The sequence below is a fragment of the Chelonoidis abingdonii genome, chromosome 25 (genome assembly GCF_003597395.2).
Source record: "Chelonoidis abingdonii isolate Lonesome George chromosome 25, CheloAbing_2.0, whole genome shotgun sequence".
NCBI lineage: Eukaryota > Metazoa > Chordata > Testudines > Testudinidae > Chelonoidis > Chelonoidis abingdonii.
Window position 1 is genome coordinate 12003069 of NC_133793.1, and position 18905 is coordinate 12021973.

Below are 18905 nucleotides of genomic sequence, written 5' to 3' on the forward strand. Positions count from 1 at the left end.
ATAAAATTTCGGGACACATTGGGCTGCCGTCAGCAACGCCCACAGTCCAGCCCCACTCCTCCCAGGCTCCGCCCCAGGTCCCGCCCCCACCACCATGCCCTTCCTCATCCCCAGCCTGCTTGCTGCACCCCTCCTCAGTCCCCCACCCGCCACTCACTCCTACAGCACTGACTTCCCCTCTGCCGGGTGGGTGCTCGCCCACCCCCCACCTCTTCCCGCCCAAGCATCCGCCCTCGCTCCACTCCCATCCCACCCCCTTCCCCCAAGTTCCCGTCCCTGCCCTGCCTCTTCTCCACCTCCTCCCCCCTCCCTCCTGGAAAGCGCTAAGCGCCACCAAACAGCTGTTAGGCGATGGGAAGCGCTGGTGGGGGGCAGGGGGGAGCGGGGTTGTGGCACACTGGGGGAGGGGGGAAGAAGGAGATGACAAAGGAGGAGCTTGGCTGCAATTTTAACCCGTGGGTGCTCCTGCCCCAGAGCACCCACGGGGTCAGCGCCTCCTTCCCGCTTGCCTCCGTACCCAAATATTGGGACAAATGTCGTCCCGAGAGTATGTTGATCGGGATGTGGGACAAAGGGTTAAATATCGGCCCATCTGGTCCCCCTAACGCAGGATGAGGCACTCTGTACAGGAGTTAAGGGTTACACTGGGACTGGGACCAACTCTCAGCCTTGGTGGATCAGGCACAAGCAAAGATCACTTGCCGACCAGTGGGTCCCTCCCAGCTGCATGCCCGCAGGGCCACAAGCATGCATCAGGTGGTCCATAGCGAGCCACACGGGGCCGTCTCAGCCTGAGTTCGGATCCTGGGAGCCCAGCCCAATGCTGCACTGCCACTCCATTTCCGTAACTGAACGCTCCTCTGCCTTGTAAACAAGGCCAGATTGGAAACAGTCAGCCAGCTGCTCCATTAAAGCAAACAGCATTCTGTGCAGCTTCGGAACACCCGAGAAACTTGTGCTTCATGTCAGCGTCTGTAAGGGACTAGCCGCCCGCAGAAGCTTTTATTTAAAGTGTGATGTAAAATTGGTTTAGTTAAACTGATGCAAAGGGCTGTGTGAACACTCTTAATTCAGTTCAAACCAGCCTTAGCTCCATTAGGAGCAGGTTAATGGAAACTAACCCACTCAGACTGAAACAAGAATGTCCATCCAGTTTATTTAAATCAGTGCAAGTTGGCCTAGACAAGGGCTAAGGAACAAATTTCGGAACAGGGTTTAGAGCCTTCGGAGCGTGAATCCATTATAGCCAGACTCCTCGTGACCTGGCTCCATTTTTTATCCCAAGTGTAAAATCCTCAAGGCTCTGTAAAGTGTTGTACCCACCTATGGTGCCACAAACAGTTAATATTAAATACACATTTAAAAATTCAAGCTGAATCCCCTAGCTGCATGAACTGCCTGTGGGTGGGTTTGCATTAGAGACCCCAGCCAAGATCATGGCCTCATTGTGCCAGGTGCTGTACATATCACCAGCAAGAGACAGCCTCTGCCCAGAAAAGCCTTATAGACCAGACAGAGGCTGGGTGGGAAAACAGAGACACAGCAAAGGAATAGAAAGCCAGCCTCCTGGGTGCCAGCCCAGCAGCCCAGCCACCACTTGACGGCTGGTGAGGAACCTGTGTAAGTGCGGACTTAGGTACCTCTCTCAGGTATTTATAGAGCCCCCTTTAGTGTAGTCCTTGAGGACTGCAATGTATTTATCGTCACAACAGCCCTGCAAGTATCCCCATCGTATAGATGGGGAACTGAGGCAGAGAGAGATAAAGCAATATGTTGCAACCCACATCTCCCAAGTCTCAAGCTCGTACCCTAACTGCCGGGCCATCCTTCCTTGGCCTCCCCAGTTAAACCCAAGATCTTTTACCAGATGAAAAATTAAGGGAGGGGGGAAGGGGTTGAGACACGCCTCCCCCAAGGGATTTACTATATGGAAATATGATAAAAATCAAGGCTGGTTTTCCAAAGGAGCCCACGGCATTCACATCCCTCAGCTGCCTTCGAAAATCTAAATCAACAAGAAAAGTCAGAACGTGTAAAACAAGAGGAGGAGGAAAGGGCAAAGCAGCTGCCACAATCCAGTCAGAGGTGGCTGGGTTACCGTGGCAGGGGGAGCGGTTCTCCTAGCGTGTATATGGCGCAGCCTTTGGGGAAGAAAGACCCTGTGCATAGATGTTAACGCTGGCAACAGGGAAAACAGGGCACAGGGAAGGGAAGAGAACGGCATCTGCAAGTGTCCTGAAGACCCTAAGCCACTCTGGAGTTGGTCAGGCTGGACTGACAGATGGAGAAGTGCCAGACACAGCACAGAATCATAGAACAGCTGTTTCCTCAGAAGCGGGGTGGGCAGCACCATCAGACATATGGTCGCCGCTCTCTGCATTGGGGTGCAGGAAAGGTTGCCCTGATAATCTCCGTTCCCAGAAGGATGGGGTGGCGGCTAAGAGGGGAGTGAGGGATCAATAAGATAAACAAGGTGCCCCGGCTCCATCCCTTGTCCCAACAGATGGATTCGCCTGGTAAGCAGGCAGGTGGAAGGCCAGGGTGAAGTGAACGCGTCACATGTGTCCACTGCAGGGGAAGGTGGGGCTAGTCTGAGCCAATGTCTGAAGTTTGGCAGGAGCCGCTAGCCAGGGACACCTGTGGGTTGCCCTTCCCCCACTCCTAGTGACTCCTGCATCTGCTCCATGACCAGGCACTAGAGCAGATTACCTGGGCCAGTATGCTCCAGCTGGCAACTGGAGTCACCGCACATGTGACCGAGAGGACACACTGGGGCAGCAGCTGTTCTACAGAGGAAATGAAGGGCCAAGCCAGGTCCCGCTGTGTTCAGATGATGCCAGCGGACGGCTGCAGGCCACAGTGTCTCAGCAGCACCTCGCACAAGAAACTCTTTGAAAGTGGTATTGGGGCACTTAGTGTTTGGCCGTGAGCATTAACAGAAAGGCCTCCTCGGCTGATGGGTAACCTATGAAAGCCTTTGCCACTTGCTGCCCCACTCACTGAGCAATGCTGCCATGGGGAGGGAATATTTGGGATGTGGAAAGGCAAGTTTGATCCTAATGGGGCAAAACACAAGGCCGCACTTCCAGGAGTTAACAGGGCAAGAGAGTGGGGTGGCCTAGTGGTTGGGCTTGTCTGCGAAGGGAAATTGACTAGCAGCGGTTTAGCTGGCTGCTTCTATAACAGGGGTAGGCAACCTATTGCACGGGTGCAGAAGGCAGCACGCAAGCTGATTTTCAGTGGCACTCACGCTGCCCGGGTCCTGTTCTATTTTAATTTTAAATGAAGCTTCTTAACCATTTTAAAAAACCTTATTTACTTCACATATAACTAAACTATTGTTGTATATTATAGACTTATAGAAAGAGACTTTCTAAAAACATTGAAATGTATTACTGGCACATGAAGCCTTAAATCAGAGTGAATAAATGAAAACTCGGCACAGCACTTCTGAAAGGTTGCCAACCCGTTCTATAAACTATGCAGGTCAATTTCCCCATGCAGCCAAGCCCTTGAATGGAACCGCCTCCATCAGGGGAAAACTATAAATTGTCTTGTCTTGATTTTACTGTGTGTTGATTTGAGCTGGTTAAATTGATTTAAGACTAACTGCTATGCCCATCATCCCCTCTCACCGGAAGATTTAACTTGCTCTTTTCTTTCTTAAAGGCTATCATTCCTGCTCACAGGCAGAAGGCTCTGAAACATGTCTCATTGCTGCCTATTTTCAAGTCCCTCCTCCATAAAGCTCTATAGAAGGAAGAACCCAGTATTCTTGCATAGCGATTAAAGGAACATCAGGAAGATTTCATTCCCAGGCACACTTTTTCTGCTGGGTTTTTATACATTAGATAATTCAGGTCTCTTCTACCCTGATTTTTCCTGGGAGACATTCCAGATGGCTGGAGAGCTCATGGGACTTTATCACAACCACACCTAGGAAATGATTCTGGATGAAGGAGACACTTTTATTCCGATTGTATAAACACCCTGGATTGGATCCTCAGCTACTATAAACTGACTGTAGCATCACTGGAAAGGAGCAGAGCTGATTTATATGAAGTAGGGAAGCCGACCCTTTGTTTTTGTCAACACCATTTTAACTCAAATGCCTGAGGAACAGTTAGGAGACAAATCTCTCTTCACAAGACCAGCCTCACTCCTATTATGATGGATGAAGGTTCTGTGATGGGATGTTAGATGGGGTGGGATCTAAGTTACTACAGAGAATTCTTTCCTGGGTGCTGGCTGGTGAGTCTTGCCCACATGCTCAGGGTTTAGCTGATCACCCTATATGGGGTCAGGAAGGGATTTTCCTCCAGGACAGATTGGCAGAGGCCCTAGAGGTTTTTCACCTTCCTCTGCAGCGGGGGGCACAGGTCACTTGCTGGAGGATCCTCTGCAGCTTGACGTCTTTAAACCACGATTTGAGAACTTCAATAGCACAGACATAGGTTAGGGGTTTGTTACAGGAGCGGGTGGGTGGGTGAGATTCTGTGGCCTGCATTGTGCAGGAGGTCACACTAGGTGATCATAATGGCCCCTTCTGACCTTAAAGTCAATGAGAGCTGGATTCAGTTTCAGTGATCTTGGGCAACCCAATTCATCTCTCTGGCCCTCAGCTCCTCACGATGCTAGCGGAGTCTGTACAGCCTGTCAGTCAGTCTGTACAGCTCCTGTCGAGTCAGTCTGTACAGCTCCTAGCACCGCAGGGCCATGATCTCAGCTGGATGTACATAACAAAGAGCTCTGGCTTTCTGAGGCAAAGCCAAGACTTGTACCTGCTGATACCTCCAGGAAAACAAGTCTGTTAAGGCCTGCCCCATGCACCACAGAGCAGCAAAGCAAAGGAGGTCACAAGTCCATCCCTTCCCCCGGCAGGTCAGCTTTTGCTTCCAAACTTCCAGACTCATCACATAGCTGGGCAGACCCACACAGCTGCTCTTTCCTTCTACTCTAATTATTTCAACAAAGGGAGGGGGGACAACCCTGCATCATCCCCAAATACACCCTTGGGTCAAGCCCTGCTGATAAATGAGCCATCTGCTTCCAGAACCACAATCACCTCCCTTATTAGTGGGACCGTCAGCCAGGCTTGGATGGCAGAGGCAGCAGAGCAGCATGGAGGGGGACTTATAAAACCGCTGCTACAAGCAGGGGTTTGGGGCTTAAAATATACATCGGCTAATCCAAATGCTGTGAATTTCATTGCCAGTTACATGCCAACCTCTAACTGCCTGGGGTTAGGAAGAAAGCTTCCCCCATGTCTGATCACCCACGCAGGCACGTTCTTGTCTGATCCCTGCAGGTTCTTTCCCCTGCCTCTGAGGCAGCTGACTCTGGTTACTGTCAGAGGTCCAAGGGGCTGGACGGATCCATGCTCCAGGCATGAGTGAGCTTTCCCAGCAGCCCTCGCCTGAGATGGGATCGAAACCTGTCTCTGAGACCCCTTTGGAGCTCACGCTCGCACCTCCACGTGGGGCGCCGATTGCAGTGGTGGATTGACGCCCAGTAGGAAGTGAAAGGAGTTAATTTTTACAGGCTCGGTCACCCAGGGACCCACTGGAGGGGACTAGGCCAGCTGCCTCAGCCCTGAGCACTAGCCATGGCCAAGCGGGTCACACAAAGGACTCGTGCGGCTTCTGGTGCCAGCTCTAGGGCCTGGGAATTCAACAAGACCAGCTGCCGAAGATCTGCTTTTGGGGACACCAGAGCGCTGGCCCCAGGGGGCGTGACAGGCATCAGAACATGTCCCAGGCAGAGGTGGGATCTCTCACTCCAGTGGCCCTGGCAGCAGGGGGAGGATAAGGCAGGCTGGGGGCTGGTCATTACTGCAGGGAGGACAGCAGCCTGTAAATAAATGGATCTCATACATAAATGTATATCGGCAAGTGGCTCCAGAGGGGTCTCAAGGGAGCAGCGGCTCTTCCCGCCCCACGAATACCATTAGCGCCTTAACACTTTCTGTGCCGGAGCTGCTCCGGAGCCCCCCTTTCCATGGGCCAGTGGGAGGCTGGGCTCCCCTAATGGACGAACAAGAGGGCTAGGGTCATACAGCTGCACAGGAAGACAGGGAGCCACAGACAGAGCGAGCCACCTGCAGCTTCCAGCTGTGGGCGATGCACTGCCCACGCCGCACCCCTCGCTGCTCTCCCCATGGATCTTCACCCAGAGTATGAAGCCACCTAGCCTGTGAAGCCTTTGCTGCCTGCCCATGCAGGGAGGGGAGACTGGGGAGCCCAGGGCTGTGGGTTCTGTTCCTCTCCCTGCAGCATGATGTGGAGGGCATGACCCACCGTCTCCATGCCTCCATTATCCCTACTGCAGGATGACTTTGGCATAGTGACCAGTTACAGCGTGAGGGGCCCTACACAGAGCGTCTCCCCTGCAGAAGTGGGCCAGGACCGGCTTCCTCAGACAAGCCCCAAGGGTTCCATCTGCAGCTTAGGGCGGTGCATTCAAATCCCTGCCGGCAACATGGGTGGATACAGCAAATAGCTGAGCCAGCACCTTGGTGGAGACTCTCCCAGGAGCACTGGGGGTTTCCCTCCCAATGAGTCACTGAAAGACCCCAGGAGGGGTTCTCTGCCTGTGGCCGGTTTGCAAGTGATTCAGTGGGAGCCTTCGAAATCCCTGGCATTGGTTCGTTTGGACCGGAGTCATGGGTCACACACAGAGCAGGCTGGAGACGTGCTCGTGCACAACTTTGGAACCTGGCAGCTTCCAGACAGCCCTGTGCCTGGAGGGGAGCAAACCTGGTGCCTTGAGCAATATCCCTGTGCCAGTTCAGAGGTGGTGGTGTAGGGGGCTGCTTCTCTCTACAGCCACCCAGTCCTGCCCGCACAGACACCCTCATTCCAGCAAGGGCAGACTGGATGAAGCTCCCCTCCAGAGCAAGTTATCAACTAAAGGGACAGTGAGTTAGTGTCAAACCCTCCATAGCCCCCAGGAGCTGCTCACAGGGCTGATCTAGCCCAAGAAGTGGCCCTGGCTCTCCCTTGCGGAAGGATAGAAGCCCATGAGGCATGTGTTCAAACACAGATGTGCTGCCCAGCATGCTCTCGACCAGAGGTTCACCAAGTGCTTCACAAAACATGAGTTACCCAATAGGGAAACTGAGGCACCGGCCTGCAGAAATCTGATGCCTATTCAAGGTCAGAAGAAGTAGTAGTTGACTCTAGCCTCTCTCTTGCTCTGGACAGGACACTAAAGTAGCAGCTCCTCTGCAGACTGCAAGCTGCCAGCTCTGAAATTTGAGTCCCAGGGGCATACAGGAGGAGTGAGGCACTGAACAGAGGGACAAACACAACACTGTTCACCCTGGGACTGCACGCGCAGGAGTCTCCTCTGCTGTGACAGGGGCCTCCCATCAGATCTGCCTCTCGTTGCCAGGCAATGCGAATTTGTACTACAGTAGCGCCGAAACGCTTCCACTAACAACTGGGATTTCATTGCACGAGGTGCCGAACCCACACTAGGAGACAACCCCTGTCCCACAGAGCATCCAGAGCTAAAGTGGACATCAAGGGCAGGGCTCCACTCTGCAGAGCTGGGCACCGGCTCAATGCCCACATCCCCCCCATCCCAGTTCCGGCTCTGATCCTGCAGCCAGGTGCTGAGCACCCTGAATTCCCGTGGACTCCAGACACACCGGAGGGTGCTCAGCCCCTCCACTGAGCCTTTCCTGCTTTCTAAACCCCTCTGCAAGCCCAGCTGGTATCTGCTGTGAAGGGGAGTTTCCCCACGGACAATGAATGGGCCAGTGCAGCAAGGCTAACCGGTGCAAGGGCTCCCTCTTGTGGCTAGCACCAGAATCACAGAAGTCCCACATTTCGGAGCAACTGAAACAGGTTCCTAGAGTGGAACATCTCCTGCTTGCGTTGCCATTGTAACATTCTCTTTTGAGCAGACTGGGCTTTATTTTTTGTTTCCTCATTTGGCTGAAAAGTGTTAAAAGCTGCCCATTAACCGCGATGCCGGGAGAGAGCCGATCTAGAAGGGAAGGTGGGAACGAGCAAGATGTAAGAAAGTGGGAGACCTCCAGATCTTCACTGATCAACCAGATTGGCCCATGGGCCAACTCTGCGTACGCTGACACCTCCTAAAACTATCAGAGCTAAAACCAGGAAGATTCATTTAAACGTCACAGTAAGAACTTAAAGTGGCAATGCCAGATAAAAGCCAGGATACCGGGCACTTCAGAGATGTCCTCCAGCTTTTTCATTCTACAGACCACAGCACAAGAGAAAGCCTCTGGCCTAGCCATCCTGTGGGTCTACCCCATTGCCCAACTCCTTTCAAATCTCAATCAGGCGTTAACATTCCAGGCTCACACATTTTATCTTCCGCTCTGTTTCTCTATGTAACTAGCATCGGACCAGGGTCTTTCAATGAGGGGGAAACGGAGGATAGTTTTGTGGCTGAAGCACAGGAGGTCTATATAACAACCCTTAACATATTAGAATAAAGACAACAACAGTGATCATTTGTTCTCCATGGTCACTGAAGGCAGGACAAGGAGTAATGGGCTTAATCTGGAAGATTTAGGTTAGATATTAGAAAAAAACATTTTAACTATAAGGGTAGTTCAGTTCTGGAACAAGCTGGACCAACACCTGTCAAGGTGGGTGTAGGTTTACTTGGCCCTGCCATGAGTGCAGGGGGCTGGACTAGATGACCTCTCGAGGTCACTTCTCACCCACCATTTCTATGATCTTTGACCTTCACCATTGACTTTGGGATCCCAGTTCACTTGTGAAAAACCCAGGCTAGCTCATATCTACAGTACAGGGCATGTTGGGAAGCCTGATTCATTCACGGGAGCAAAACAACTGTTCACACAGCAGGTGCTAGAGGTGGGCAAAATTGTCCACTGGTGCCTACTATTAAGATGGCATCGTCTGGTTAACCTCGTGCTGGAAGCATTCCTGGCCCAGCGTAAGGTGGTAGCTATGCAATCACAGAGGGCAGCAGTTTCAAAGGTGGGTGCCTAAACTCCACATAACTGGTGGCTCAGTACATCTGTGATTCAGGCCATTTTATTTAGGTATCTAAACGTGGATCTAGGTGCCTGATGTTCAGCCCTCCCTCACACTTAAAAATGTTGACCTTAATGTACCTTTCACCCTTTATCATGTTTATAGAGTCTTAAAAATAACACACATTCAACTTGGACCAGAAGAACAGATGAATCGGTTTCACTTTCTAGCCCTGGAGCTAGGACAAGTCAGCAGCATTTGTTTTGCAAATGCCCCAGGAAAATTGTTTAAGTGGAAACAAACGTTGAAGATCTTATTGAGTTAAAAAAATAGATCCCGTAAAGAGGAACACGTTCGCTGCTGCACACGGCATGACCAACCCAAGCCTTCAGATTTCACGAGACTTTTTAAAAATGACAAATGTCAGTTTCTTTTTATTTACCTTCTGGATTTTGAGCACTAGAATTCACGTTTTCCAGTTTCTCAAGGCTAGAAACTTAAAAAAAAAAAGGAGACAGACAGACAGACAGACAAGTGTTAGTTCAGGGCAACTGCACCTGTACTCCCCCTTGATGGTGCAGCAAGGGCACCCAACTCTAGGCTTCCAGCCCCTCAGTTGTGGGCTGTCTTGGGTGGAGACGAGTTTCCCTTCTGACTGAGGTATTTCCTGACTACACTGTGAAATCCCCAGCAAGAAGCAAACTGCCTAAGCAGGCTTCTTTTGCCTTCTCTTCGGAGACAGTATATACTGTAAATGCCAGAGGTATAAGTTGCACACAGCAAAGCAAGCATATTTTATTCCTAAGGTAAAAGCATTACAGAGAAAAACAACATTAAAAACAATAAAGAACCTACATGCATGCTAATAAGCTTACCAGAGATCTCCCTGGCTCCAGCAGTCCTTGAAACCACATGAAAACCCCTCTGCAGGGTTTTGAAGTTCATGACACCCTTAGCTCAAACAAGAATGCTTGGGAGTTTGGGAGACATTCATTCATCCCATTGGGGTCTTTGGAGCGACTGTGGATTGTTAATCAGGTGGACAATGGATCTCTGCTCCAGGTTCAGCTACAGAAGGATGGACTCAGAGGTGGGTTATTTGCATTCCTTTCACCCCAAGTATTGCCTAGAAAATTCACTTTGTACATATCGTCCCCAAAAGTCCTTTCAAGTCCCTAAATACTCCTGGAGATTGCATTCCTCAGGCCTCCTAGTGAAGTTACATACAATTCCACAATACAAACAATTGCATTTTTAATACAATGGATCCCAAAATTATTAATTCCATAAGGTTTGTCCAGGAGACTTGCAGGATACTGACATATCGATCTCAGATTCTCGTATAATCACAGGGGCTGGGGCTTTAAGAGAAACCACCAGACACCACAAGACTCAGTAGAATGGAGTTGGCAACGCTGCAACAGAACCTGCGCTCTGGGCCACAAGCTACCCACCTCTTCTATTCGGTCAGATCTTCTCATACTTCTGGATAACGCTTAACTTCCTGTTGCGAGGCTTAATGGTTCATATACAGCTATGAGGACTCCAGCAAAAAGGTACTGTTATAGCCTCTTCCATGCTAAAATGAGGCCTGGTCTACACCCCATATAATTATTTCAGCTAAGGGGTTTTGTGATTTACAGTACTATGGGCACAATTATACTGGGAAAAAGATGCCCTATACCAGCATAGCTATCCCCCTTCCCATATGGGAATCAGCGATACCATTTGTATCAGAATAATTACAACCCCACTAGGGGAGGCCGGCCACCATTAGATATACCAGTCTAGTTAAAGCATTGCACATTGGTATTTAGACAAGGTCTTATAAGCCACACACAACACAGCTGACATTTCAAGCATTCTTGACACCAAATCCCCCTCTTTTCACCCTCTCGCTCTACCAAGAGGCCAATCCGGATTTCAAGATGCTCACAGGTGGAGAGAGCTTCCAGTGCACACAGACACATTGGGATGCATCTAATTCACATCCCCAGAAAGCTTTAAAAAAACCCCAACAGCAGCTCAAAGGATATCAAGGTGATCACTTGCTGTGCTCTGGCTCTTGATAAGCATCTCTCTTGGACCACGTGGGTGTGTTTTTGGGACACACAGACAAAAAGCGAACACCTGCGCCCCCCTCCCCAAATTGAAGCCAGAATTGTTCAGTCCACCCAAGCAAGATACAGCTGATGGCGTCACAGATGCTGCAAAGAGGCAGGTAAGAAGATTTAGGAATGGAATGTTATTACAGATCAGTTCAAAGCCCTGATCCTGCAATCATTTAAGGATATGCTTAACTTTAGGCACAAAACTTCTGGCCTCGGGCGCTGGTGCACCTCACTCCCTCCTATTCTCTGTCTAATGCACAGAGTACTCCAGTCTCTTGTGGGCGGTAATATTTCACAATAATTTTGACGGTTAGGTTTAGTGTGTGGGTGCTGAGCGGCCTGTGATATACAGGAGGTCCCTTGAGATTATAACCACATGCATTTGCAGAACACGTTTTGCTCCCTGAGAATTCTCAAGCAATATATTCTAAAATAAGCGAAGTTTCGTTTCGCAGGGAGGGTGGAGCAAGAGAAAGACAACAGGAGAAATGGATAACCTGCCTTGGGTTGCGTTAGCAGGCACAACTACAAAGGCCAATGCTGAAATGGCCACACTGCACTGTCGGGAAAAGCTTGAAACGGAATTCAAACCTAAGGAGAAGTCAGATCCCCAGCCTGACTGTTCTAGATGTGCGGTTTCATTTTCAAATGCGTGTGGTGCTTAGGAGCCCAAGTCCCTTGGCAAATCAATAAGTTAAGTCACTTTTTGTCACCTGTCTTGGCCTCATTGCTAACCAATCTCAGAATGGAACAATCCAGGGAACCAAGGGTCATGAGAGCCCCTTACCTTCTCTGTAACAGCACCTCCATTTGCTTCAGCAGGGAGAAACTGTGTGCAACACTCCCTCTGGTGGCTGAAAAGAGAGAAATAAGAAACCAGAGAGGCCTGTTTAAAATGGGCTGCTTGTGACTTCTCAGAAGTTGATTTTACTAAGTCAAGCGAGCCTGGCAGAGAAAACCTGTTTTGCATCAAGAGCTGCCTGTTCTCCAGCTCAGAAGAGCCATTTGTTCAGTGAGCAGTTTGCAGCAGACGCTACCAAGGAGGTGGAATCGTGCTATCAACAGACAATGGAATCTCAGAACTAGGTACTGATCAAACTGCATGGCTCACCCACTTAGCTCAGGGAGAGTGAATATTCTACGGAAATCCATGGAGAAATTACTGAATTCTACAACTATGGTCCTTGTCAAGAAAAAATATTCCAGCAAATCAACATTTTCACACTTACCTGTATGGAGATCATTATGTGCCATGCCAACATGGCCTGGGGACAAAAACCAAGATTACCCAAATGTAGGAAAGCTTCTTTTGTCAAATCCTGCAACCAGTCCTGCAATTCACAACACAAAGCACTGCCACAGCTCATTAGGAAGTAAAGCTTCCTTAGATCTGTAAAAGATCCCTGGATCTGACCTACCATACAACCTGAATATCACAGTATACGAATCCTTCATATCCAATGCCAAAAACACCCATTTGATGACAATGATTCCCTTTGTACAGTTACATTCTGAGACCTGTCAGTTGGCCAATTTTTAATCCATTTAACGTGTGCCATGTTCATTCTGTACCATTCTCATTTTTAAAATTAAAATGTCATGAGATAGTCAGTTACCTTACAGAAGTCTAAATATATTACATCAACAGTTACCTTTATCTACCAAACTCATCTCATCAAAAGATATCATCAAATTAGAAAATAGATCCCGTCAAACTACAACCCATGTTGATTGGCATTAACTACAATACCCTCCTTTAATTTTTTATTAAGGGAGACCCAGATCATCTACTCCATTATCTTGCCTGGGATTGATTTCAGATTGACAGGCCTATAATTACCCAGTTCATCCCATTTACCATTTTTAACAACTAACTTTCTGTCAGTCTTCTAGACCTCACCAGTGTTAACTTATTGAAAATCAACATTAATGGTCCAGCAAGCTCAGCCAGCTCCTTTAAAACTCTTGGATGCAAGTTATGTGGACCTGCTGATTTAAAGATGTCTAACTTTAGCAGCAGCTGTTCAACATAGCATGGAGTTACTATTGGAATGGAAAGCGCATCCTCATTTTTTGCCTGATTACGTCATGTTTTTCCGCCAAATACACAACAGAAATATGTACTGAACACTTCCACCTTTTCTGAATGACTGATAAATCTGTTTCCATCTAGTAATGGACCAATACCACTGTTAGGATTCTTTTGGTGCTTAATACACTTTAGGTCCTTATTGTCCTTCACTCTGTTGCACCACAGATTTTTCCATGCGTCTCTTTGCTTCCCCCAATAGCAATAGGTCAAAGCAGACTACAGAACTTTTAGGGCGCAGCAGCAAGGCCCACCCAGCAACTTGGTGAACTGCAGATTTACATCTCCGGTTGCCTTGCACTAAGTCTTTATACAGAAAAGCCTTCAGATGCCATTTGGAAGTCAGCACCATCGGGTCTGTGCTGACTTCCACAGCGAACACAACCCCAAAGAGCAGATCTGGGTAGCACGTGTGCACTATAAACTGGAAATATCCCTCAAAAGTAGCCCACACATATTACAATAGCTCCACCCAAAAGGCTCCAAATCACATCAGCATCTAGGAAGAGGTTAGAGCTGGTTTAGACCCATCAGAAATCCCCATTTCTCTCACATACAGACACACCTCCTTGTATCTTTTTACTCTCAGCACCATCTGTTTGGTCCTTCCTTTGATATTTCGTGTAAAATGTGTTTCAAGTGGCTTAAAAATTGTATTTGCTCCAATGGCGGCGTTTTGCACCCAATAAGACCTTCCATCCAAGAATCCCAAAGTGCCTTCCATGCAGCAATCAGGCTAAAGTATACCTGGCCTATGCTTATGAAGCCAGTTTTACTGCAGAGGGGTTAAGTGACTTGCCCAACACTGGAGAAATTTGTGAGATCCAGGGGGAAAAAGCTGCAGCTCCTGATCCCAAGCCCTGGACCTTAAGCTCAAAACCATCCCTACCTTGCTGAAATACAACAGCTTCATTTCTTCTCCTTGTAGGGAAACCTCAGAGCTGGTTTACAAACCTGGGTCCTAATCCCACAGAGCTACAGGTGGGCTGACCCCTGTGACAAGCAATGACAAGACAGGCATGTTAAAGTACCACCTCCAGGCAACTAAGTCAGCTTTGGTTCAGAAAAGAAGATTTTAACTCTCACCTGAAGCTAACACAAGGGAACAAAGGCCATCTCAAATTACATGAGGCACATCAGTTGGGTGCAGTCCCAGACTGTTCACTTAAATTTAAAAAAAAAAAAAAAAAAAAAAAAAAAGGCAAAAGTAGTTTCATGTGTTACATCTGAGACTGAAACCTGGTAAAATTTTATGGGATTTTCAAATCACATTTTTCTGTTCCTTTAACACATCTTTCCCCTGTTGCTGTGTGAAGATCCACCCTAAAATGGGATCTGACTATACAGAAGGGAACAATGAAACTGACTATGCAAAGTATTGTGAATTGCATGGACTGATACAGAAAAACCTCTCTCTTTTTGGACATGTGGGACTCGGATGCTACTCACAACAGCAGTAGATAAGACTTCTCCAGAGATAAAGTATGCTTAAATTGACAGGACCTCTTCAATAACGTACAATATAGATGCTCCTTCCAGCTATTTTGCCCTGGTCATGAAGCTTTAAGAACTATGCAGACTTTCCATGATCAAGTTTTTCCCCAATGGAACACCTGTTTGTAGCAGGGTACCGCAGATCAATTTGCATTTACATTGCTGAGCAGGGGCAAAGAGGGAACAGTCAGTAGGACAGATGAAGAAATCAAGGGATTAAATCCAGGCTGGAAATTTCAAAAGAAAATAAGGGAATGAGGTGCCCAAATCCTATTAAATCTAATGAGAGCTGAGCATCAAGCTCCCCTCAACTCCTTTGAAAATCCTAATCTCAGAGCCCAGGGTGGTCTGTTCAGTAAGCAGGCGATCAGGCAGTTAATAGAACATCTTTATACCTGTGACCTTGAGACAACACACCGTTAAATTAATTTAGACACACAAAAAAGTGGGGAAGGCTTTCATTCTCCATTCTGGAAAAAAGTTTTTTTTTTCCATGAAGCTTTTCAATTAACAGTTTTAGGTTTTGTGGAGTTAAACATCTCCCCTTCTGTGAGAGAACCTCCACTACAACAGCTAGTGAGAATGCAGGAGAATCAGGAAGTGAAACAGTTCCTTTGCCCCAGGTGAAGGAAATGCAGAGTAGACAGCTAGCAATAGTGAAAGCCATTTGATAATCAACATCCATTTAATAACCACAAGATATTTTTCATGACATTTTCCCTCTCAGCAGTATCCCATTTCACTAACAAGAATGAAGTACTGTTCCAGAGCTCAGATGCTCATTTTGTTTGCCGCCTGCTCAGCAGAGAGAAAAAAAAGGCAATCAGGAGAGTTGGATTTTTGGATTCTTGATCTCAAACTATTTCACAGGAAAAGAAGATCATGGACCCAAGTCCACCCTTAGGTGTCTGAAGGGCTTTGGAAGGGTCTTCTAACCTACTCACTGAATAGCTAATACATCCCATTATTTGACACTGACACTTTTTGTACTTGGGAAAGAGGTAATGTAGTGTAGGCTGAAGCCAGACACAGTGCATGCAACTACTGGAGAGCTATGGCCTTCACAGATTGAACACCGCACCTCATTCCTGACCTGTGGCATCTCCTGCTAGGCCACGCCTGGGCTTTTTACACAGTTGCATCAATGCACCTCAATCCCGATCTGGAGCACCCTTGTTTTCCCCTTTCTGACCTTCCTAAACAGGGACATCCTGACAAGTCTGCTATTTTAGGGATAAATATCATTTGTAATGTAGGAAAATGTTCAGAGATCAAACTTACTGCGCCTGGCACCTTGGAAGTCAGGCCTCCAAATGCAAAAAGCTGGCATGTTAACCAATGCAGCTGCATTCATTTATCAGGCAAACCTCAGCTGTACCAGTCAGTCCCCCGTGCCCAGGTTTCATACTTAGGGCCAGTCTACACTAGCAGAACTCCTATGTTCCTGGACCTGTTTACCATAGACCACACCCCAATTCTATTTTAATAGGTGCTGTAATGCGAGTCAGCAATAGATTAGTTCAGTTTGATCTTGTTCACGTACATGAAAACAGTCACCTCAGAACCAGGCTGTAACTGGGTCTTAGTTTTGTTATACATGGGCCAAACTGACCTGCTTCAAAGCCAGTCTCAAAACAGCGAGAGGTGGGTTTGGATGAGACCAAGCTCCCATGGATGATTAGAGTGCACATAAATTAAAAAAATTTTTAAAGAAGTGCTGGGTCCCAACAAAGATGTTTAAAACAAACAGGGGAAGCCTAAAGCATTGGCTCAAAACCCTGCAGGGATCACAATAGCCAACGAACCAGAAGTTAGGAACTGAAGTATTCGCCTGCTACCCCATTTGCAATTTTATTCTCCCATGTCCAGCCTCCTCGTATCCACAGCCAGGGCAGCACCTACCCCACTGAAAACTAACTGAAACACAGAAGTGATGCTCAACAGGATCTCACGTTTATTATTGAGAAGTGATTAATGGTGAAAAGAAAGGCAACGCCCATTCCTCATTGGCTTAACAAGAAACTGAAGAAACATATTCACTACACATTTTACAATATTTTTTCGTTCAAAATTCATGTTCCTGTAAACAAAACAAGCTTTGACCACTGTTCTCAGCCTTTAAATCAAATTAATCCAGACTTAATCTGTAATCCATATAATGCACAAGAACAGAACATTTCTTAGGACTCCTATTACTTGACTTTTGAGTAACAAAGGGTCAGAGGAAATCAAACCACCCTTAGACACAACCTTGGCAATAATTTCCATTCGATTCTTCCAGGCAAATAAACCCAAATAAGTCATAAAATTCCTCCTCTTCCAGTCCAAGGAAAAAATCGTTCTTCCACTTCCTGCAGCGGATGTCCAAAAAAAAGTCACAACTCGGTGTTCCAAGTGCAAATGTCAAAACCAGGGGGAAAGGAGGCACGAGGGAAGTGGAAGAAAGGGATGCAGCGGGGTTTAAAAATTAGAGAAAAAAGGCATATGCCACTTACGGACTTTCAAATCCGGAAAACATAGTAAAAAGACAAAAAACAAAGCATATGCTCTGAAATCACAACCAAAGCCAAAAGAAAGGGGACAGTTTTTACCTATACTCTACCTAGAAGGGATTTTTTTTTCTTTTTGTTTTTTCAGTCCTATGTCTCTTGTGACATTCCAATACTTTTTTTTTTTCAAACTGCAAGTTTGTAAGTTTTTTTTTTTGTTTTAAAGTCAATGAAATTAAGAAAAAAAAGTCCTAATTCTCTGGGGTGTTCTTTTTTCTCCTCTCGCTCTCTGAAAGATATCCCGGATGCAACCTCTGCTGCAGTCTCTGTGGGAAGGGTAGCCTTTTACTTGACACGGCCTTGGCGCTCCTGCAGGAGAAAAGAGAAGATGGTTAGTTTAGAGCAACTCTTGCAAAACTTCCATGGGTCAAGAGGGAACACGATTTTGTTCACTATCTCATACACAGAACATGAAAACATAGGGCTGGAACGGATGTCAAAAGATCACCCCGTCCACCTCCCCACGCTGAAGCAGGATTAGGTATTCCTAAAACCTTCCCCGAGGGTGTTTGTCTACATTAATATTTAGTGGTCTATCTGGTTTATGACAGGAGAGGTCCATTATAACGAAGCTGAATCTGAGAAAAGGTCCGTTTCTGTTCAAGGAGAAGGAGCTCATTTTAAGCGGGCAGCTGCACATGGCTAGTATGACAACGTACTTACATCCTATTGGGCGATGCCTCCCAGCTCTTGCCATTTCCCCTTCAAAATAGCAGTTGCCACCACAACCCCTCCCCCCGCACCTTGCTCCTTTCCTCTCCCTATCCCCAGCAACATCTTTTGCAGACAGCAAGAAAAGAGGGCCCACCAGTCTAATTCATTAAAAAACAGCTCTCACAGATGCAACCTGCTCAGATTCCTCCAGTTCTGTACAGCCTGCCAAGTATAATGAAGGGAAGTGGGACACAAACAAGGAGAGGGGGGGAAAAAGGGCAGCTAGTGAAATAAACAGACTACTCACTGCTAATGTTATGTCAATTAACTGGTTGGATACAGTCTGCGGGGGCCAGGTAGAGGCAGCCACTGTGCTAGTTATCAGTGAGGATTTCCAGTGCCTCACTGGTGGAGCAAAACAGGGCTTTCTTCCCCAGTCCCATAAACAGAGCTTCAGAAAGCAGTTCCCAAGAGACCTGCCTCCAGTTCTCAATCCTATCAGGCTAGAGAGAGAGTAGGTAACAGTGGGGAGGAGGAAGAGTGAACCTGCCCTGGTACAGGAGGGATTTGGGTGCTTTCAAGAGTGAATTGGGAGCAGGGTTCCATTTGCTGAAGGAGATCAGGTACTCACATGTCTAGTGAGAACAGGAGAGGAGGAGCTGAAAACCGTTTGTGTTCAGTCCCTCAGCGAACTCAGAATTGGCATGTTGCTTGCTCAGGGCTATAAAACCCAGCCCCTGAGAGTTCTCCAACCACAGAACTCATGCCGCGAAGACTGGTGATCCAGGGTACAAGCCTTCATTTTAAACAACAGTGCTTCTAGCCAATATGACAGCAAAACAGCAGACTCAGGCTGACGTCAGTGCAAATGGTCCCATGCATTGACTGGAGCGGTAAGCACTGAAACCTAGAAGATGGCGATTCATAAGAACAGCCATGCTGGGTCAGACCAATGGTCCATCTAGCTCAGGACCCTTTCTCCGACAGCGGCCAGTGCCAGATGCCGCAGAGGGAATGAACACAAGGCAAT

The 18905-nt window shown here is 47.6% G+C and overlaps 1 protein-coding gene across 2 annotated transcripts in view; it reads right to left on the reverse strand.

Annotated features, from left to right (window-relative positions):
- Window positions 1-18905, reverse strand: part of YTHDF2 (YTH N6-methyladenosine RNA binding protein F2) — a 276572-nt gene that overhangs the window by 231975 nt on the left and 25692 nt on the right. The window contains exon 5 of one of the 2 annotated variants that reach the window (XM_032802853.2): window positions 16604-17530. The exons of the other annotated variant lie outside the window; for it this stretch is intronic. Coding sequence (XP_032658744.1) covers window positions 17507-17530 — 24 coding nt within the window. The 3' untranslated portion in view covers window positions 16604-17506. Of the gene's footprint in view, window positions 1-16603; window positions 17531-18905 lie in introns of those variants that run through there. 2 annotated transcript variants of the gene reach the window in all.